At 39.6% G+C, this 22,197-nt stretch overlaps 4 protein-coding genes across 5 annotated transcripts; 3 read left to right on the forward strand and 1 right to left on the reverse strand.

Annotated features, from left to right (window-relative positions):
* The first annotated feature begins 2,182 nt into the window (after positions 1-2,182).
* Positions 2,183-3,129, forward strand: LOC141586141 (uncharacterized). Its single transcript, XM_074407272.1, has one exon. The coding sequence runs from the start codon at positions 2,350-2,352 to the stop codon at positions 3,055-3,057; it is 708 nt and encodes a 235-aa protein (XP_074263373.1). The 5' UTR covers positions 2,183-2,349; the 3' UTR covers positions 3,058-3,129.
* Positions 3,130-10,198: 7,069 nt separating this feature from the next.
* On the forward strand, positions 10,199-14,854 carry LOC141586142 (BTB/POZ domain-containing protein POB1-like). Of its 2 annotated transcripts, none has more exons than XM_074407273.1 (6): positions 10,199-10,696; positions 11,852-11,971; positions 12,651-12,772; positions 12,903-12,966; positions 13,218-13,497; positions 13,606-14,854. In XM_074407273.1, exons 1-6 carry the CDS (start codon positions 10,390-10,392, stop codon positions 14,417-14,419), a joined length of 1,707 nt encoding a protein of 568 aa, XP_074263374.1. In that variant the 5' UTR covers positions 10,199-10,389; the 3' UTR covers positions 14,420-14,854. The 2 variants fall into 2 exon arrangements, with proteins under 2 accessions (XP_074263374.1, XP_074263375.1); XM_074407274.1 differs by having other exon boundaries at positions 10,209-10,696; positions 12,654-12,772.
* An 826-nt stretch (positions 14,855-15,680) lies between these two features.
* Positions 15,681-17,502, forward strand: LOC141586145 (eukaryotic translation initiation factor 1A-like). The gene is made up of 2 exons (XM_074407277.1): positions 15,681-16,017; positions 17,126-17,502. Exons 1-2 carry the CDS (start codon positions 15,763-15,765, stop codon positions 17,297-17,299), a joined length of 429 nt encoding a protein of 142 aa, XP_074263378.1. The 5' UTR covers positions 15,681-15,762; the 3' UTR covers positions 17,300-17,502.
* Positions 17,472-19,401, reverse strand: LOC141586143 (GDSL esterase/lipase At4g01130-like). The gene is made up of 5 exons (XM_074407275.1): positions 19,091-19,401; positions 18,776-19,000; positions 18,411-18,568; positions 18,066-18,336; positions 17,472-17,874 (listed from the first exon to the last, which is right to left on the reverse strand). The coding sequence occupies exons 1-5, from the start codon at positions 19,317-19,319 to the stop codon at positions 17,603-17,605; spliced, it is 1,155 nt and encodes a 384-aa protein (XP_074263376.1). The 5' UTR covers positions 19,320-19,401; the 3' UTR covers positions 17,472-17,602.
* Positions 19,402-22,197: the final 2,796 nt, after the last annotated feature.

Consider the following 22,197-nt stretch of genomic DNA (forward strand, 5'->3'; position numbering starts at 1 on the left):
TCACGGCGTCTTTCGTCCGGGTTATTCTCCCGGCGGCTATTCCTTTCTGAGTGCTTGGCCTCGCTGGGGCCTTCCCAAGTCTTGTGGTAGTCTTCCACCTTGATGGCTTGGTCAGCCAACTTCCTTGCGGCGTCCAAACCTAGGCCTCCGCACTTGATGAGCTCATTTTTTAAATCTCCTTTTGGGAGGCCCTTCATCGTCACGAAGGCGCCGATTCGGGATTGATTTCTCGAATCTGCTGGACCTTTCCATCAAACCTCTTTACGTAGCTTCGGAGAGACTCGCCCCCCTTCTGTCTGATAGTTAGGAGGTCGGAGGTCTCTACGGCCCTTCTCTTATGCGAGAGTCTTGGGTTAGGAAAGCGCCCTTCGGGTCGGCGTAGTAGTACACCGAGCCATCGGGAAGCCCTTTGTACCGGCTCCGAGCCATCCCATGCGAGTTGTTGGGAAAATCCGGCACGGACCTCGTCAGGCCGCTCCCATACCGACATGTAAGACTCGAAAGCCTCGGCGTGGTCGGTGGATCGCTATCCCCTTGTATGATAGGGGTGGAAGTTTTAGCTTGTTTGGCACCGGGACTTCTAGGACGTAGGCGTTGAGGGGTTGCTTGACCACGTGTTGAATGACACGTGGCGATCGGCTCCTCGCATCCCTATCCGGGCTTCTCCCCTCGTAGCGGGAGGGGCTCCTTCTTCGACTATGACTCCTTCTCCAACTCTGCTGAGTCGGACTCCTCTGGCTCCTTTGGGGTATGCCTCGTTCGTGTGGCGGGGACGCTGTCCTTCCGTGAGTGCGGGAAGGACTTAGGTCTACCGCACCCACTTTGGGCTCCCGGCGTCTCGACCGGGTCAACTTCTCCTAGTGCTCCGTTGATTTCTCGGAGTCACGTTTTGGGCCCTGTTATCTGGGACGGTTTCCGCCGCTCTTGTCGGTGTGACAGTGTGAGCGGGCGTGTTCTTGATTAGGTCCGGGAGCATTTTTAGCTTTGCTACGTCAACCACATGCCCCATGATGGTGACCTGGTTGGTTGGCACCGGCGCGTCGGGTATTATTGGCATCCCGAACTCCGGTTGGATTACTCCGCCGGTGGAGGGCCGCATGACTCGAGTTGTTGAAAGCGTCATCTTGGTAGAACGCGGTTTCGTCGGTCACGATGCGTCTTCTTTGTTTCGACATTTTCTCGGCTTTTTGGGTGGGTTTTTGTTTTGAGTTTTGTTTTTGTTTGGGAATGAATGTGACTAGCTTCTAGTGTCTTCCCCACGAGACAGGCGCCAATTGTTAGGGTATAATTTCCGGAGAGCGGTTATTAGTTACCACCCTTGACTTGTAGAATAATGTCTTGAGCTGAATCCTTCTTGCTCCTATCGTCCCACTCGGCCTCTCCTGCAACAATGAACGAAGGCGAGGGCTTGTTTGTGTGCAAGCGTACTCACTCCGACGCTCAAGTCGGTAAACTTAAAGGATTAAGCTGTGTTACTTGGCTAGATGCGTATTGTAGAGAGATAAGGGAGATATTACAGGATGAATAAAGTGTATTTAGGTTATAATTGTGAGATGCTTTCCTCAATGAAGGTTGAGGAGTATTTATAGACTTTCACCTTTTGTCACGTAGTGGCCAAGTGGCCAAGTGGCTAGCAGGTGGAAAGACTGATCTACCCCTCGGCCGAGGGACCTATGGCAGGCCGGCGGACAATGTTGACTCGCCGCTGAGGGGTCTTGGATATGAGTACGCGGATGTGTGTCCCGGCTATCTAAGTCGTTGACTTGCTGTGGATATCTTTGACCTTGCTCAGTGTGTTGACTTGGTCAGCGGTGCAGAATATGCCCCATCAATTACATTGGTATTCAAAGTTATGACCTGACAATCCTGACATCCTGTTAATAAACCTAGCAAAACTAATCCGACCCAAACTCGAATTGAGCGCCCGAAACATGAATTGACTCGACCTTATTCAACCCGTACAGAATGCTTATTATTGCATATTGACCATTATCTTCAAATAAGTTGATAATAACTCACCCAAAAATGACCTGAACTGACCTAGTTCGAATCCTTATAAACCAGGCGAACACGAATTAACCCGATCCGATCCAAGTTCCAACCCGGCCCAATTAACAGGTTTACTCGTTAGCATCAAAATCGCCTTTAATAGACAACGGGTGAGCATAGTGGGAAACGGATCCGGGTAAAAAATAGGGAAATCGGAAAGGCATTAGGCATCCCTCCCCAATCCCCATCCTTATTTCCCTACCACTCCAGCAGTACTGCACTAGTACAAGTCTACTGGACTGCCACAATATCCATCTCATTCTCATACTCTGGTATTTACATTAGATTGAATGTTAATAAATGGCGGGAGAGTTAAATCCTGCGGCGGCGATTAATTACCCGGCGGCAACAGCGACGGCGATAGCGGGAGAGAAGAACAACTTGGGCCCAAAGCGACAAAGGCGGCCCAGCGTAAGATTAGGCGAAATCGGCGGCGACAAACCGTCCACCAATACCGGCCTCCTCCGTCCAAAACCCCCTTCTTATAAGACCCGCCCTCTAACCAACTTGGTCAACAAAGACGAATACGAATTCGACGACGACAACAACGACAAACCGGCCAAAAGACCGCTCACCAATTTCAGCATCAACAACAACAACAACAACAACGACGAAGAAGACGAAGAAGCTGGAGACGAAGACGAAGAACAACAACAACAACATCAGCAGCAGACTAGTCAAGATAGTGGTGAGTCGGGCGACGAGAGAGTGTTTCAAGTATGGCATGCTCATAACCGTAGATCTACCAGGCCTATTAATAATAATATTAATATTAATAATAATACTTCGTCTGGAGGTGGGTTTCGAGGATTGGATATTGGGGTTCGAAATTGGTTAATTGATTTAGGGTTAGCTCGTTATGCTCCGGTATTTGAGATACATGAGGTTGATGATGATGTCTTGCCGTTTTTGACTCTTGAAGATCTTAAAGATATGGGTATTAATGCTGTTGGTTCTCGTCGTAAATTGTATGCTGCTATTCTTAATCTTCGTAAGGGTTTGTCTTGATTTTTTGTTGTTTCTTTTCGGATGGTCGTCTACACTTTCAATTTATATTTATACAAATACTGCCTTTTATTCTGATTGTGACTGTTCTCTTGCTTGTTCTGTCTTACTTTTGATTCATTCTTGCTTTGGGCAGTAATTTGGTAAAATTAGAGGGAAATTTGAGTTCAAAATGCGATTTTTCTGATGGTGTGAACAAATTTACATCTGGGTTTCAGTGTAAATTATGTGAGGATTATGAAAATGTGGTTAATTTAGGAAAACATGGTAAAAGATGTGATCTTTTTGATGAAGTTAGTGAAATTTCATGTGTAAATGTGAGAAAACCTAGTTCAAGATATGATCTTTTTCATGAAATAAACAAGTTTTATAATTGGGTTTGTGAATAATGTAGGTGGTAATGCTGAGATTTTAGTTTCGGAATAAATAGGGATATGGGTTTGGTTTTGGTAGTTTTAGTAGGAATAGTGAAGTTGATGAATAGTGGAGAATGATTGATTTCGCCTGAGATACAAGGTGGATATTGACCTCAGTGGTGGCAGACACGGCCGCGAGCTGTGATGCTGCTGGCCATGTTCTTTCTGGTGTGAGTGACAAAAGGAATGTATTGCTGAAGGGATACTTACTGTTGCAAAAAGACCTGTTTGGGTCTAGTGAAAAGTGTGAAACCAAGGGTTTCGACTTTGAGGGTGAGAGTGTTGCTAGGGAACGGAGCAATTGTAGGGATTTGGTGCAGTGTCTTTCATCTCCTTCTGACGAGAAAATGAGTGAAAAATGGGATGGTGACGGTGATGGTAATATCAGTAATATGAGTGGGTTGCGATTAATTCAATGTGACGAATGTCTGCCCTTTGAATTTGTTAGGGTTTCATCCTCACAACCTCACCTTCATCTACTCAGTTTTTCTTCAGATTTGTTGGACAAGAGTAATAGCATAATCTCAAGTCTCAACTAGTGATGCCACTAGTACTTCTTCTAATAGTCAAAGAAATATGTGTTCTTTTCGGCATTTAGACATGAGCTCTGAAATTCGAGGTGTGCTTGGTCCTCCACTTGATCATTTCGCGCCTAGTCCATCCCTGCATTCCCTGTTAGTCCTAAAATGGACCAGGGATGGCTATTTAGTCCTACTTCGGAAGATTCGTTAGGAATTGGGAACGTTATGAAGTCTCCTAATTTCAGGTTGTCTTGTGACCTTGCTCAGAGTCCTAACTGCAATTATAGGTCTCCTAACTTTGACCTCTCTGATCTAAGTAGAGACCCGATATTTAGACTTTGGTTTGAGTGTGATGTTGTGAACTTGACTCGGTGGCTGAAGCTCTTCTTAGAGTTAGCATATCTCCAGGATGTCAAATATCTTTATTCTCCCAGAACAAGTTCGAGTTCAGTCCCCTTATTAAACGCGACAAATTAACCTAACTCTTCTCTGGGAAGCCATGGATGTGGGGATTCCTGACTCCCAGGCCAGGATATCATGGAGGGAAGGATTAGCAAGCCGCATGTTTGAAATGGACGACTTAGATGGTTGTCACTATCTTTCTGATGAAGAAGACAATGTCAGGGTGGCCTAAACCATGTCTCAAGTCCGTAGATGATGATTGATGATGATGAAAGGTATGAACTTGTTCCAAACGACTCAAGTTGGACAGTATGCTATAAAAACGATTGGTTTCAACTGTGATATATCATTCTTTTGCTCTCATTTGGCTGGTTGTTGGATTCATTTTCCACTTCAGGTTCAATAACTTCAAGCTTCAGTTTTCGGTGTACTTACCAGAACACTTGGCCATATAAGACAGAGAGATTTTTCATTAAACCCCTCCGTCCATTCCCCTAGATCTTCAAATTGGTCTGCGCAGTCCCGCTAAGAGGCCCATCATGTTGAGTTGTGTTGTGTTGTGTTATGTCGGAATTTGGAGATGGCGTCAGGGACTCACGGCCCACTGTTCCCACGATCTGTTTTTATGATGAAAAGATTGCGCAAGTCAGTCCTCACTGTAAAGGTCCACATATTTTTCAGAAAAACTGAAGGCTACATATGTTCTTAGGCCTATCATACCATGAGACGGCATAACCCATTCTTGGACCATGTCGCGCCATGACATCCTAAAGACCCACAAGACCACAACCTGTGTTCCAACCTTATCTACTGTCAGTAAATGGGTCTGTCCGTATCACAGGCTTCATAGCTGAAATGTTCCATTTAATATTATGACCCATTTTCTGCTACTAGTGCATTTCTCTACTTTTTAGATCAATGTTTTTGCCATGCTGATTTTTTCACAAAGCAAACTGAAAACAGAGGACCACGCCTATTTATCACTAGGCCAAATTGTAGTAATTGATTATTAATGTAAAGCTATCCGGAATAGCAATCATCCTTTATTATCGTGCCATCATCGGAGTTCGTGATCGATAGACTGTAGACAGCATAAAACGGCCTTTTAATTGATTAAAAACTCATTTATTACTACTCGTGAATGAGATATTTAACTGTCTTTATACAATAATAACTCGCTTTGTAACATAAGAATCACTAGTTAGCCTGGAATTGAATAGGATAACTTTTGAATCAACCCCGTACATGTGGTAGAAAACCGGGAGAAAAAGAAACACAACCTGGTACGGCCTCCCGAATGACTCTTATTGAAGTGTATAATACACGGTTTTCTTGATTCTAAGATCCCAAAACAAAAATATCCCCAAATCACACGAGTGATTGACAAAGCGGCCTCACAAAATTTGAGGAGCAACAGAGTATATTTGAAGCTGCCGATGTGCGATAAACCAGTCTCGGGCGGAAATCAGGTACTCGTTAAAAATGGTTAATACTTGTTATTTAGGGCGGAAATCGAATAGGATAACTCCAGAAGTGACCATGAACATGTGATAGAAAAACTGGGAGAAAAAGAAATGTGACATGGTACGGCCTCCCGAACGGCTCAAATTGAGGTGTAATTGAAATGTATAATACAATGTTTTAAAGATTCCGGGCTCCAGCAACAAAAATGTCATCCATGTTGTGCGATAAACCACTCTCGAGCAGGAATCGGATACTTGTTAAAAATGATTTAATACTTGTTATTTGAGGCAGAAATTGAATAGGGTAACTCGTGATACAACCCCGGATACGTGTTAGAAAAAACGGTTGTTGAGCCACTCAAATTGAAGTGTAATACACGGTTTTCGGGATTCTAAGGTCCCGGAACCAAAATGTCCGAAAATCACACGCATGGTTTCTCAGGTCGGACAAAGCGGCCTCACAAATTTTGAGGTGCAACGGATAACATTTGAGGCTGCCGTTGTACGATAAACCAGTCTCGAGCGGAAATCGGATACTCGTTAAAAATGGTTTAATACTTGTTATTTGGGAAAGAAATTGAATAGGATAACTCCTAATACAACCCCGGATACGTGTTTCAAAAACCGACTGAAAAATAAACACAACGCCTCCCGTGCGGCTCAAATTGAAGTGTATGATACACGGTTTTCAGGATTCTAAGGTCCCGGAACCAAAATGTCTGAAAATCACACGGATGATTTCTCAGGACAAAGCGGCCTCACAAATTTTGAGGAGAAACGGAGAACATTTGAGGCTACCGTTGTGCGATAAACCAATCTCGAGCAGAAATCGGATACTCGTTAAAAATGGTTTATTTTTCGAAGGAGAAATTGAATAGGATAACTCGTGATACAACCCCGGATACGTGTTTGGATAACTGGCTAAAAAATAAACACAGCCCATTATGGCCTCCCGAGCGGCTCAAATTGAGGTGTATAATACAGGTTTTCGGGATTCTAAAGCTCCGGAACCAAAATGTCCGAAAATCACACGGATGGTTTCTCAGGTCAGACAAAGCGGCCTCACAAAGTTTGAGGAGCAACGGAGAATATTTGAGGCTACCGCTTTGCGATAAACCAGTCTCGAGCGGAAATCGGATACTTATTAAAAAATGGTTTAATGCTTATTATTTGGGTCAGAAATTGAATAGAATAACTTCGAATACGACCCCGGATACGTGTTTCAAAAATCGACTGAAAAATAAAGACAACCCAATATGGCCTCCCGAGCGGCTCAAATTGAAGTGTATAATACACGGTTTTCGGGATTCTAAGGTCCTGGATCCAAAATGTCCGAAAATCACACGGATGGTTCTTAGGCCAGACAAAGCGGCCTCACAAATTTTGAGGTGCATTAGAGAACATTTGAGGCTGCCTCTTGCGATAAACCAAACTCGAGCGGAAATCGAATACTCGTTAAAAATGGTTTAATACTTGTTATTTGCGGCAGAAATTGATTAGGGTAACTGTAACATCCCGTTTAATGTTTATGAGTGTCTTGATATTGGATTTTTCTAGTGAATAAGATATTGGTGAGACGAAGCAAGCGGCGTTGGTGGATGATATTTAGTAGTGTATGGAGTTAGTGTCGACAGACTATAATGTGGTGGATACAATATCGTGAGCCATGTTGTGGAGGTAGGCATAGTTGGTGTTAAGAGTTCATGTTTTATAGGTTGGGTTTGAACTTCGAGGACGAAGTTCGTTTTAAGGATGGAAGACTGTAACACTACGGTTTTCTATGCTTTTGAGTACTCTATCGAGTGGGGCTTACTCTGTCGAGTAAGTGAGTTTACGAAACAGTGTACTGCTTATGGGTACTCGATCGAGTAAGTGTGGCACTCGATCGAGTAAGGGTCACTCGATCAAGTACGTGACTTACTTGATCGAGTAAGTCAGTTTTACGGGTTATTTGCCGGGTTTGATAGCAATGCGTGAATAGGTTATATAAGCTTCTCCGTCAGTTTTTTTTTTTACTTTTTACCAAGTTCTAAACATTTTTACAAGAAAACAAACATCGTTGTATTCTCTTTTCGCATTGCTATCAAATCCAAGGGGCTAGAGTCGTTGGAATTCAGAGTTCTTTCTACCGTTGAGACCGACGTATTGTGGGTAAGATTCTTGTACAGTTTTTATGTCGTTTCATTGATTTTAGATGAAACCCTAATTGGATAATTTGGGAGTTTTGGGAGTATTTTGATACTAGATGGTGATTATATGATTATATATTTGATAGGACGTGATTTCGTAGAGGAATTTTGCTGATTCGTTAGGGTGACGGTATTGGTGATTGCTTTTTCAGGTAGGGTTTCCCTACTCGGTTATGGATTACATAGTTGTTGGTGATGGTTGTGTTTATTGTTGATCTTTATCGTATTGGAATTGTATTGGTGGTGTTGTTGTATAATTGGTTGTGTTTGTGTGTGTTCTCGAGGCGTGTCCTCGGCTGAGTGGAGTCACTTGCGGAAGTGGCTTCACGCCCTTGATTCGCCCTCTGTGGAACCCGCCACAGGAGGGGATGTGCGCATTAAGGAACATGGTTTATCGCTCGGAATAGATGAGCGGGGATTTGGTGGGTACGGCTGCAGTCCCCCACTGGCAGCGTGGAATATCTGTTGCGATGGGTATTCTGGCAGGGCTACACACTGTAGTGTGTAGTCAGGTGTGTGGATATGTGACGAAGCTAAGTTGGGTGATTCGTATATTGTTATCTTGTGTATCTTGTTTTGTGTAATCAGTAACTGACCCCGTTTAAATGTCTTAAAAACTGTGGTGATCTATTCGGAGTGGTGAGCAGTTGTCTAGCAGGTATACTATGGATGTGCGCGGGATTAGCTGGGGATGGAGTCGCCACGAGTCTGAAAGTAGTCTTCCGCTGTGTTATCAAGAGACCTTTTGTTACTTTAGTTGTAGTTTGGTTTTAGAACAATTGTACTTTACTTTACAGTTGGTTTTGTTATGTAATCACTTAAACTTATGGTCTATTTGATATTCATTGCCTCGGGTAACCGAGATGGTAGCACTTTCATGCATTGGGTGGTCTTGGTAAAGCACATTGGTGTATGGGGGTGTTACAATAACTCCTAATACGACCCCGGATACGTGTTAGAAAAACTGGCTGAAAAATAAAGACAACCGAGTATGGCCTCCCGAGCGGTTCCAATTGAAATGTGTAATACACGGTTTTCCGGATTCTAAGGTCCCGAAACCAAAGTGTACGAAAATCACACGGATAGTTTCTCAGGTCAGAAAAAGCGGCCTCACAGATTTTGAGGTGCAAAAGAGAACATTTGAGGCTGCCGCTGTGCGATAAACCAGTCCCGAGCGGAATTAATATGAACTACCCGACATTGTATAAGATAAGATATCATATACTGATTAAGTTGAAATGATTATTCAATTTTGATTCTAAGCTCACAAATATACTATCGAGTACTTCCTCCTTCTCGAACTCTCGATCATTTATTTATCTTTGGTGTTGGTGGAGGTATAGTTGTATAGTTATTGATTGATATATCATAAATTTTTAAAGAGAGGCGGTCTCTCATTAATGTTAGTGAGAGACCTTTCTCATAAGAGGTACTTAATATTTTATTTAATTAGTTTTTTGTTAGTTTATTGGTTGTCTACTCGTCTCCATTAATGTAATGAGATAACGTCTTCTCTATATAAATGGTTAATATCATTACGTAGAAAAACATTTTCAATATACAAAGGTAAACAAATGAGATAAACCGCGGAAATTATAAGCTAAGGCTACGTTTGACACGACACTTCAGGTAGTTTATTTGACCAAAGTAGCTTATTTGACCAAAATTTCAGCTACCTGATTTTTTTGGAAGTGTTTGGTAAGTAGCTTATTTGGTCAAATAAGGTACCTAAAATGAAATGCTATCTCAGGTAGCATTTGAGAAATCAGGTACCTGAAATGACTTATTTTCCATTTTGTACCCCTTTATTCTAAAATAGTTTATTAAATAATTTTCATATCCTTTTACGTCATTTTACGAAAATCAGCTACATTTTCAGTTAGTTTGTCAAACACATTTTTATATAATCAGTTACCTTATTAGCTCCTACTTTCCAGCTACCTTATCAGGACCAAGTTATGTTATGGCCCAAAAGGTGGCAAATCTTCGTCTGAAAATGTTACGGCATTAGTGAGCCACGGTTGGTTGTGAGCTATAGAGGCGACCATATTCAATTAGCTTTTCATTTTTTAGCTAACTTTTCAGATAGTTTTGCTAAACAGAGTCTAAATCTAGTAAGATTTCACTAAGTGAATAAATACCAAACAAAACCCAACAAATCACAACTTTTAAAGATAATTTCCTTTTTTATTTTTTCAAATTTTAAAAGATAAAAGAGGTCGGTCAGAGGAGAGAAGAAGACAAACAACAAACCCACGCTTCTCTTCTCTACCTCTTCTTCATCTTCTTCCTCCTCAACTAACCCACCTCATTATTTTAATATTTTTATTCCTAAAAAGGAAAAATGAGGGAGATGAACCGGGATTTATTCGACCCGAGAACCGTAACTGAACCCGAATACTCTAGATCACCACGTGAGGGTAATTTTGGGTTTGCTTTCAACGACAGTAATTTCTCAGACAGGGTTCTTCGGATCGAGATTATGGTTGGACCGTCCGGTTCGAAATCTGATGGTGGTGAATGTTCTGAGTGGGGGGCCCACCATCGTAAACGACGTCGTGATGATTTGAAGAAAGATGGTGTTGCTAATCGTGATGTTATTGATGATACTATTGATGCTAATCATCCTGATAATGATGATGATTTAGATGGTTTGTTTCTTGCTTTTGATCAATTTTTAGTTGCTGTGTTATATTCTTAGTGACGGGTATTTTAATCAAAGGTAAATAAATGATTGAGACGGAGCCGTACGAGGGTGTGAACTGTTATTAAAGGGGAAAAAAAATACTCGGTCCACTTCAATTGTTTGTTTACCTTTTGAATTATTTGTCCCGATATTTTAATCAAAGGTAAATAAATGATGCGGAGCTAGAGAGTACATGTGTGGAGGTAATATTCCATTGATATTGTCCCCTTTGACAAAAGATCGGAGTCAAAAAATAGTGATGAAATGACATTTTTACCCTTTGACTAAATGGTAAAATGAGGAGGGTTTGTTACTTGTTAGTGCTTACTTATTTAAGGAAGGGTAATCTAAAGTGTTTGCTAGTTGACAAATTCTTACTTATGACGGTCACAAGCTTGTGAAGTCTCAAAACCGATTGTTGAAAAGGAAAGACTTGCTTTATTTATTAGATATAGAAGAGAGAATTTATTTAGGATAGAACAAAATGGAAATGTGGACGATATAATTGGAATGAAGGGAGTATTTGACTGTGACTGTGAGACATGTATGTATGTGAGATTGAAGTGAAGTTTGGGATGTTGAAAGTAGCTCATTTTAAGAATGCTAGATTATGTATGAGTGAGTCGGATGAGGTCGAAAGTAGTGCAGGTTAGCTACAACCTATGTGAATGAACTAGATTGTCGTGTTTGGAGGTTGTTTCCCTCAAATGGGAATGAATGTATGATTTGGGTAAAGTTTTAGTTATCTGAGTGAGCTGCGAATACACTAATTAGGAAACGAGTCAGATGATTGTGAAGAAGATAAGGCTGTATACTTGTATATGTTTCTATTCGGGAGTTTGGACTATTTAATGTTGTCGTTTTGTTACGAATGAAACTTTGACGAAAGTTCTTGGGAGGAACTAGAAGTGTGCTTTTGTTTAGTATTTGTGTCTTCTTTTGTCATTTGTCGGTCACATAACTTTATTTCCTTGCCCGTTAATGTGATTTTCTAGGACCATTTGTGGATTGTTGATATTTCTTTGACTTGTCACAGTAATGAAATTCTGTGTATGGCTTTGAGTACTACAGGGAGCGTGCTGTTGATCTTTGTTCATCTGTGCATGTTTTGCGATTACAGGTGCTGATGTTGCTGCATGTGCTGAGGAGCAGGTTTTGAATCAATCTGATGCGGATGATGTCTTAGGGGGTGAGAATGATGACGAGGAAGCCGTTGCAATGATTGACGAATCACTTTCTGGTACTGGGATCATGCTTGTTCTCGTTTCACTAGGATATCATTCTGTTAGATTCAACATATAAATTATGAACGGACTGGTCAAGTGCCAAAATCACTTCTTATTCTTGTCACAGTGGCATCAGTGCATCATTAATGTTTTGATTAGATTCAAAAGGGGATTCGATTGATGTGGGAAATATGGTATATTGGAATATATACCAATATAGAATAATATATTGATATTACGAGAATATAATCTAAAGTTACCGGTATTAGATGACGCCCTGACGGTATGTTTAGACTAGTGAATGTGAGTAATAGCGTCATTTGCTGCTGCGTACTGGCTTAGATTTTTGAATCTCCGATGATCGCTTTTGCTACGTCGACCACTCATGACTCAACCATCACTAACTTCTTGTACTACCTCGTGTACCCTTATCTAACGCTCGATACTTTTATCATGGATATGATACTTGGACACTTCCGTAGTTCTATGTAGTACTAGCTGCCCTACCCTTGAAATAGGTGAATGGCCACGATTGCTTTGTGGCTTGTCAGTAAAGTTTGCTTTATGGACAATCTATTTTTTTGTCAAGCAAGGAATCTATGTTTTCTTGTAGATATGCTCATATGTTTGAACCAAAATAAAAAAGAAATGCTCATATGTTTTTTATCTCTTTCTTTCTTCGTGATGGTAAAGCAGATGAAGGGGCCAATAGCAATGATTCATCATGGAGCATGGAATGTACGACAGTTCTGAGAGTTCAAACTTTGCACATAAGCTCTCCTATCCTAGCAGCCAAAAGTCCGTTTTTTTACAAGGTACTCCACATTCTGCCATTATTAGGTTCAGCCGAACGAGGCAGCACTGGTTTCCTTCTACTCGTGAAGGCCTTGTTTAGTATTTTTCTCTGTGGTAAGGTCACTTACTCTTGTAATGTCCTTGTGGCAGTTATTCTCGAATGGAATGAGGGAGTCTGAACAGAGGCACGTAACTCTTCGTATCAATGAATCTGGTATGCTTCATAATTTAGCTCATCCTTCTGAATAATATAACTGCTAACCTTTTCTCCAGTTTTCTTATTATATTATCTACATGCTATCTATTGCGCAAAGTTATAACATTTTCAGTCCATGATTTTGCGTTATACTTGCTGGCTTTTTTGCGATATCAAAGAAACAGAAAAAAAATATGTAATGTCTTAAAAATGAAAGCTTTGTGCTATCTTGTTATGCGCTTACTAAGGTACTCAATATCTTGTTGCAGAGGAAGCTGCACTGATGGAACTTCTGAACTTCATGTATAGCAACACTTTATCTGCAAATACGTCTGCTGCTTTGCTAGACATATTAATGGCTGCAGATAAGTTCGAGGTTGCCTCATGTATGAGATATTGCAGTCGTCTTTTACGGAATATGCAAATGACCCCTGAATCTGCCCTCCTGTATCTAGATCTTCCTTCCAGTGTTTTAATGGCTGAAGCAGTACAACCGTTGACCGATGCAGCAAAGCAATACCTTGCTGATCGTTATAAGGATGTTACCAAGTAAGCGCCCATATTCATTTGTTATGATGCCTTTGATAATGTTGAAATTGATTTGTAAACCGATTTCGCCCTGTTAAGTGTTTAATGTAAGATCTGATGGCTCTAAAGGTTTCAAGAAGAGGTTTTGTCATTGCCCATCGCTGGAATTGAGGCCGTTCTTTCTAGTGACGACCTCCAGGTGGCATCCGAAGATGCTGTGTATGACTTTGTTTTGAAGTGGGTGAGGGCACGGTACCCAAAAATAGAAGAGCGGCGTGAAATCCTTGCTACCCGCCTTGCTCGATACATCCGCTTCCCGCACATGACATGCCGAAAATTGAGAAAGGCTTTAACCTGCCCTGACTTTGATCATGAGGTATCATCAAAACTCGTTATGGAAGCCCTCTTTTTCAAAGCCGAGGCCCCACACCGTCAACGGATGCTCATTTCCGAAGATTCTGCTTCAACTAACCATCGTTTTGTGGATCGGGCCTACAAGTATCGTCCCGTTAAGGTAGTCGAGTTTGAATTCCCCCGTCAACAGTGTGTTGTCTATCTGGACCTGAAGCGGGAGGAATGTGCGAATCTTTTCCCATCGGGCCGGGTTTATTCTCAAGCCTTCCACTTGGGTGGACAAGGGTTCTTCCTCTCAGCCCATTGTAACATGGACCAACAAAGCTCGTTCCACTGCTTCGGGTTGTTCCTTGGAATGCAAGAGAAAGGGTCAGTCTCTTTTGCAGTCGACTACGAGTTTGCTGCAAGGTCAAAGCCGTCAGAAGACTTTCAGAACAAATACAAAGGCAACTATACATTTACCGGGGGTAAGGCGGTAGGTTACCGAAATCTTTTTGGGATACCGTGGACTTCCTTCATGGCCGACGACAGCCTGTATTTCATCAATGGCATCCTGCACTTAAGAGCAGAGCTTACGATCAGGCACTGACTCATTTCACGTCTTACAACGCTTTTTAGCAAACATTTATGTTCTTCAAGGAACTTTTGTATAATGTTAACTTTCCTTCTCTAGGTCAAGACCGATCACCGATAAGCCAACTTTGTAATATGGGAGGGGAGATGCTTGGAAATGAGCTATCTCCTGTGTTGTCCTTGGGACATTCCTTGAAAATCATTCGATTTGATACAACGGTTATGGGTTCATGTAACTAAAAATGTACTTGTCTGTCTCGATTACTTGTTTACCTTTTTTTATTCTTTGTGAGGTATTTTAATTAAAGGTAAACAAATGATTGGGATGGATAGAGTAGTTGCCGAGATGGGTTTGTACTATTGTGTGTTGATATCTCACAATACCGTCAATTTGTAGAATTTGTGTGTTTGATATCTCACAAATATTGGTATATTTGTGTCTTGACATCCATTTTGAGCTTTACAACCGTCAAAAATAAGAATTTGTAGATTTTATATACTCTAAAAGGGCTTTTAAAAGTTTGGACTTTGTTTAATGTAAATCCTTCCTCTCTCGGCTTAAAAAACAAATGAAATAAATAAAGGCGGATTCAGGAATTTCATGTATATTGATTAAAAAAAATATTAAAAATAAAATTTGATACAAAAGGCTTGAAAGTTGAAACTATATATATTGAGGAAAGTATTTGTTTGTGCAAAAGGAATAGGTAAATTTGAAAATAATATATAAACAGTGGTGAGTTTTGAACCCTTGACCTTTTAATCACATAGCTTTGATAGCTTGAACTTAAGCTTATGGTTCGAGTTCAAAGATTGATTTTATACTCTAATAATATTTGTACTTCTCTCAACTTTAAGTTGGGCTTAAATCCACACAAAAAGGCCTAAATAAACCCCTGGAAATAAATCGATTTAGGATTCTCTCTATTTTCTAAAGAAATAAACATGTCTACCTACCCTAATATTTATTTAATACGGAGTATATTATTTTCCTTCTATCTTATCCTTCTTTGCTTAAAATTATACCTTTAAATTGTGTTAGGAAAGAATCTGACCCGTTAAAAAGAAACGGATAATAAGGGTAAAACTGTCAATTCACATCAACCTTTAAATTCTTCGCTCAACATTACCGTGAAGCCCAAGGTTTGAACTTCCAAGACCGACCTTTCTTACGCGCACTCCAGTCAAACTCTAATTTGTGTCCACGTTTAATAATCCGATAAGGGTAAAACCGTCAATTCACATCAAACCAAGAATACCTATATAAACTCATCAATCCTTCCATACTCAACCAAACAAAAACCAAAGAAAACAGAGAAAGAAAGAAAGAGAAGCAGCAGAAACTACAGTTAGTTTACGATGCCGAAAAATAAAGGAAAAGGAGGGAAGAACAGGAAAAGAGGGAAGAACGAAGCGGACGACGAAAAGAGAGAACTTGTTTTTAAAGAAGACGGTCAAGAATACGCTCAAGTTCTTCGTATGCTCGGTAATGGCCGCTTGGAAGCACAATGTATTGATAATGAAAAGCGTCTTTGTCATATTCGTGGAAAGATGCATAAGAAGGTTTGGATTGCTGCTGGTGATATGATCCTTGTTAGTCTTCGCGATTATCAGGTTTGTTTATTTATTTTTTATATTATTGTCAAGTTTCCGTAGCAGTCATTCGATTCAGTTCTTTACGCGATTTTCATTTAACCCTAACTCGTTAATTTCTTAAAATTTTAATATTATTTTGCAAAAAAAATCCAATTTTTAAGAGACCCTTAAGCATTAGCGGAGCCAGGATTTGTCGTTAGGACGAGAATTTTTTTAGGGTTAATCAGTAATGGAATAAGGTAACTAGAAAAGATTCTCAGATTTTAACTAAAAGTCGAAACTTTTTCAGGATTTGTCGTCAGGGACGAAAAATTTTTAGGGTTAATCAGTAATGGAATAAGGTAATTAGAAAAGATTCTCAGATTTTAACTAAAAGTCCAAACTTTTTCAGGATTTTTCGTTAGGGACGAAATTTTTTAGGGTTAATCAGTAATGGAATAAGGTAATTAGAAAAGTTTATCAGATTTTAACTACAAGTCGAAACTTTTTCAGGATTTGTTGTTATGGACGAAATTTTTTTAGGGTTAATCAGTAATGGAATAAGGTATTTAGGAAAGATTCTTAGATTTTAACTAAAAGTCGAAACTTTTTATGGATTTTTTGTTAGGGACGAAATTTTTTTAGGGTTAATCAGTAATGGAATAAGGTAATTAGAAAAGTTTCTCAGATTTTAAGTCGAACTTTTTCAGGATTTGTCGTTAGGGACGAAAATTTTTAGGGTTAATCACTACTAATGGAATATGGTAGAATATGGTAATTAGAAAAGATTCTCAGATTTTAACTAAAAGTCGAAACTTTTTCATTGTCGAGACGCCCCTGAGTATAGATCACCTGTCCCAATTTTATGTCCCATCTTGTGTCCCCATCCCCTTTAGATTTTGACACCTCACATTTGAAATAATAAGAATGGTAATATTATATCTCCTATTGCTAATGTGTCATTATGAGAAGTAATGGGACACATCAAGATGGGACATGGAATGGGACAGAGGATCTCCTCTGGACGCCCCTGCTAACCCTCCTAACTCGACAACGACCCTTAAGACAGTGGGTGATATTGTAGTCAGAGTTATAGTAGATCGAGAGTCGAGACTGATTTGTTTTTGATTTATTTCATGATGATTAGGATGACAAGGCTGATGTTATCCTGAAGTACATGCCTGACGAAGCCAGGTTACTCAAGGCGTATGGTGAATTGCCGGAAAACATTAGGCTTAATGAGGGTATTGCCATGGAAGATGATGATGATGACGGTATCCAGGACATTCTGTTCGAGGATGAAGATATAGATAAGATTTAAGTAGCTAGACTAAGTTCTTTAATTTTCATTTTCATACTTTCATTGCTGGTATCTTATGTAGTACTTCTCGTAATACTGACTGTATCGGGTATAGCCCTTCTGATAGTTTTTGGGTGGCGCGTGTATCTGATAGTCATCTTATGGCTCAATAAATACAGATTTAACAGTTACATTGCCCGTTTTTATTCGTTTCATGTTCTTGCATATTTGCTGTCATACATCATTTTCTATTATGATTGAACACCCTATACAACAATGTTATACAAGTTTTTATGGGAAAATAATGAACGATGGAAGAATTGTTCATCGAATGGAATGCAGATCACAAAGGCGACGAAGAGGGAAAGGGGGATCGAAGATGGATTCATTGAGAATCGCTTTGGTAACAAACTTATTAGCAACTTCAGTCGGATGAATTCCATCCCAACTAACATAGTAACCAGGGTCTGCACAAGCTGTTGCTGTCAAATTTCTTCCCTTAACGAGCCTGGCGGGGTTCCCACAATACGCTGCCAGATTGTAATTGTAAGGCTCACCCCCTTGTCCACAACATGCTTTTGTTCCATACTTCATGCCTGTTCCGAAAAATCATTGGGAACTCACTCGGATCAAATCAACGACATTGGTAAAATGATCTATTTCCGTTCCAATCACCAAAATCAGAAATGTTACTGCCTCCGTCCCAAATTCAGGCACAATCCTGCTTTTGGTACTCGAAATGAATACTAGGCAAAGTAGATAGTAATAAACAAGATGTTAAAAGTACCGTATGATTTGGGACGTTGAAAGAGGTCGAGTAAGACAGAGTGACTGTCGACATAAATAACAGAAGCATCCGGAAGATCTGCTCTGGTATGTTCAAGTGCTTGTTTGAGCAGATTATTGTAATCATTCACTGCTTTGTTATAGGAGATCATGCATCCAAACTCGTCAACATCAGTACTATTATGAGGCAACTCTACTAAGTACGCCGGGTAGCAACCGATTGGTGCTAGGTTCAGCACCCAAAATGTTCTTCCTCCTATACCATATAATTCCTGTAATATCATTTCATCAACTTATACTTCCATTTCTTTCGGTCAATTACTAGATGTATGAACTACAAACTGACCTTAATGGCAGCGGCTATCTGAGAAATTACTTGAGGTACGAACTGCATCACCCCACTGATACCGAGTCTTGCTAAGTCTCGGGTGAAGTCATTTTGGCCAATGTAAATTGTGTATAGGGCTTTGCCGAATATGTTCACAGGAGGAAGCGGATTTGATACTAAACGAAAGAAAATGCAGGACAAATTTAAAAACAACGACAATATCAAAGCCTTAGTCCCAAACAAATTGTGATCGGAAGAATAAATATAATAGTTGGGCCTCAACCAAGAGGTCACGGGTTCAAATCCTAGCAGCCTGAAAATTCAGCACATGGTATAAGGGGGGCCATTGTGACCAAACAAATTGTAATCGGAACGACACTTACCATTGTTGGGAGTAGAGTGAGATTGAAGTTCAATGACGGTAGAACGAAATTCCTTCATTTGATTGAGCTGAATATCAAGGGAGAAAGGGCTGATACCGGTGACAAACAAGGAAGTAGTCGGAAGCCGTACTGTGGATGCTGCTGTTGCGTAGTTTACACCGTGTCTGAAATCCGATCCAATTGACCTCAAGTATGGGCTTAGAAATGGTATCCCTATCGCTTGTGCTAATCATTGCCAAATATGAAACGGTAACTCAAATTGTTGTATTTTCGTTTTAGTCAATAGTTTACGTTTAAAAAAGAATTGCAACGTACCTAACAAATCAGTAATGACTCTTCCATCAGTATATCTACCAACAGGCTTCTTGAAGAATGTCATTCCATAAGGCGATCTCTGTGCTGGGAATGCAGCCGAGTACCCACCCGTATCCGTGTTCGAGTCACCAAAGTTGAATATTCCCTTTATATCACATTTGCTTTCACATAAGCACCCAAAAACTGCAACCATCAACACCGTCACCATCACCACTATCGAGCTACCCATTTAGCTAAAACGGGCAATTTTTTTTTTTACTTCGTACTAGTTTTAAATTAGAATATCAATTATTCGAAATGCATTATTCGCACTACAAATAGCAACGCTTGAGGATGATAGCACGAGGTATGAACGTGATGTTTTATTATTTGTGGTTCTAGCACGCATGCTATTATTATAGGACCACGGTCCGTAAGTCGGCAACGTGTAACTAGTTCGATGGTTGTCGCATTGTTTTATATTATTTGAGATGATAGATGATGCAAAGTCTCAATTAAAACGAGTAAACCACACTAGACCCAAATTATCTTTCACAAAATCTCATTTATTTGTGACGGCAGTTATCCGTCACTTTGAAGTGACGAATACCATTTTCCCTCACAAATGACCCAAATAAAGGAGAGAGGGAAGCACATGGGGGTGCCCCCACCTTGTCCCCCTTATCCGTTTTATGAGTGACATTATCCGTCACTTGTTCCGACCCGTCTTCAGCCAGACTAATTGATTATCTTTGTATATTACTTTGAAGACCTCACTTATTGTTGTGTAGCTTTAAGGACCTTATTATGTGCTTTGGACCAAAATACCCTTATTATTATTTATAATTTAATTTATAAATGTAGATATTTTCTTAAAAATGAGAAACAACGTAAAAAATTTGAAGCCATAGGCATAATATATTTTGTGTGAGTTTATATTTTCCGTTGGTACCAAATACCGTTATCTTCATTTATTATTATTTTTTAGATTTTTTTTTGAAAACGTAGAAAATATTTATTTTACGATTTTTTTTGGGCGATGAGGGGATCTGAAACAGCTATCTTTAATGTGCACTAGATAAATCCCTGGTATTCATGATAACCTGCGAACCAAATTTTAACTTTACACATTCAATTTTTTTTATCAGTTAGTCTAAATTTTAACTTTACACATTCAATTTTTTTTATCAGTTAGTCTAAATTTTAACTTTACACATTCAAATTTTTTTATCAGTTAGTCTTTTTTAAGACGACATTATTCGCTTTAAGCTTAAGACGAGTCAATTACATATCACTTGTATATATAAAAATGTACAGGGAAAAATAATATATTTGTCTTATATACACAAGTGGTATAATATTTGACCGAGAATTTGTATTTTTATGTAACACTTACGTTAACCATTATAAGATAATTAAGAAAATATTTATCATTTATATTACTTCTCATTGTTAGATCGCACATGGGTTTGGTTGTGCCGTCGAGGAGGAGAGATGGTCAACTTTACAATTTCAAAGAGATTCCCTCCTAAATTCAATTGACAATGAAAGGAGTAGCCCCTTGGGTTACAAGCTAGATCATCATTCTCTATTTCTCCTATGTGGGAGACCTACATATAATTCTTCACACTTTCGTATTTGTTAATTTTTCCTAATTCATTTCACGCGATCTTCAAGACCAGACTTTCTCCGTAAAAACACGACTTGTATATATAAATTGTTTATTGAGAAACTACTTAAGTGAATTAGTTTCATAAGAGATGTAATTATTTTGTTTTTCATTATTAATAATTTTAGTTTGTATTTATGATTAAAGTTGTTAATTTCAATCCTTAAAAAAAGGGTGGGAGTAATAAATCTAAGGGTATTTTGGTCAAATTTATGTGGTGAGGTTCTTAAAGCCACCTAACAATAATTTAGGTCCTTAAAACAACATTTGTTGATAATTGGGGTCATTGTTGTAGAGTTTACTCCAATTAAAACGGTTGTACTCCATTTATTAGTGCATCATTCAAGGCGCATTACCTGAAAATCGCGCTTTATATATTAATGATTAATGATACTCGACCCCAAATATTTCATTTGTTAACATTGTCTTCCTTCATTTGTCTCAGAAAACACAAAAACTCCGGAGTAAAATAAAAATTATCAAGGTATGATGGTACTGCCTCAGTGCCTCATATAGAGATCTTGGTAAAACCTAACCAAAAGCTAGCTCAAAAGGTAGCAGAGCTCAAGTCTATATAAATCTCACATATTAACCCACATGTGAGTGTCCCACATTGAAGGAGAAAGAGAGATTGTACAACTTTATAATCAAAGGTTGTACCACTTTATAATCAAAGGGGCTACTCCTCCTATTGTCAATTGATTTTAGGATGGAACCTCCCTTGTGTTGTTAAGTGCTCTGTCTCTCCTCTATTCGGGTAGGTAAAGCCCAGGCTCATTTCACAAATTCTTGTTTCAGACGGACACTTTTGGTCTTATTTATCAGACGGGTAAAATGTTGCCATTTTTTAAGAAAATGTAACCAATTCATTCACAAAATGTTATGACTAGAGGTGCCATTTTTTACCCTGAAAATGATGTGAACAATAATGGTAACATGTTATCAAAAAATAACAACATTTTATTGTAAAATGATGACATGTTACCCGTCTTATTTCAGACCAAAAACAATGGTCTTAAGAAAAACGGACCGGGCTCATTTACATGATTTAACCGTAACAAACTTATTAGCAACTTCAATGGGATGAATTCCATCCCAACTAACATAGTAACCAGGGTCTGCACATGCTGTTGCTGTCAAATTTCTTCCCACAATACGCTGCCGGATTGTAATTGTAAGGCTCACCCCCTTCTCCAAAGCATGCTTTTGTTCCATACTTCAGTCCTTGTTAAATTAAACAACGGGCCTGAGTCGCACCCAAATGGAGGAGAGAGAGTCCACAACGCAGACTGAACTTTGGGTTTCTTCACACCCTTTCACATGTGAGGCCCACTTTTCACTAAGACTGGACAAATTCAACTCAGCAACTTTGCTCGTCCAGCTGCAAACATGGCCCAGTATTAACTCAGTCCGGACAAATTCAACAGAGCAACTTTGCTCTTCCGACTGCAAAGTTTGG

The sequence above is a fragment of the Silene latifolia genome, chromosome 6 (assembly GCF_048544455.1).
Source record: "Silene latifolia isolate original U9 population chromosome 6, ASM4854445v1, whole genome shotgun sequence".
NCBI classification, from domain to species: domain Eukaryota; kingdom Viridiplantae; phylum Streptophyta; class Magnoliopsida; order Caryophyllales; family Caryophyllaceae; genus Silene; species Silene latifolia.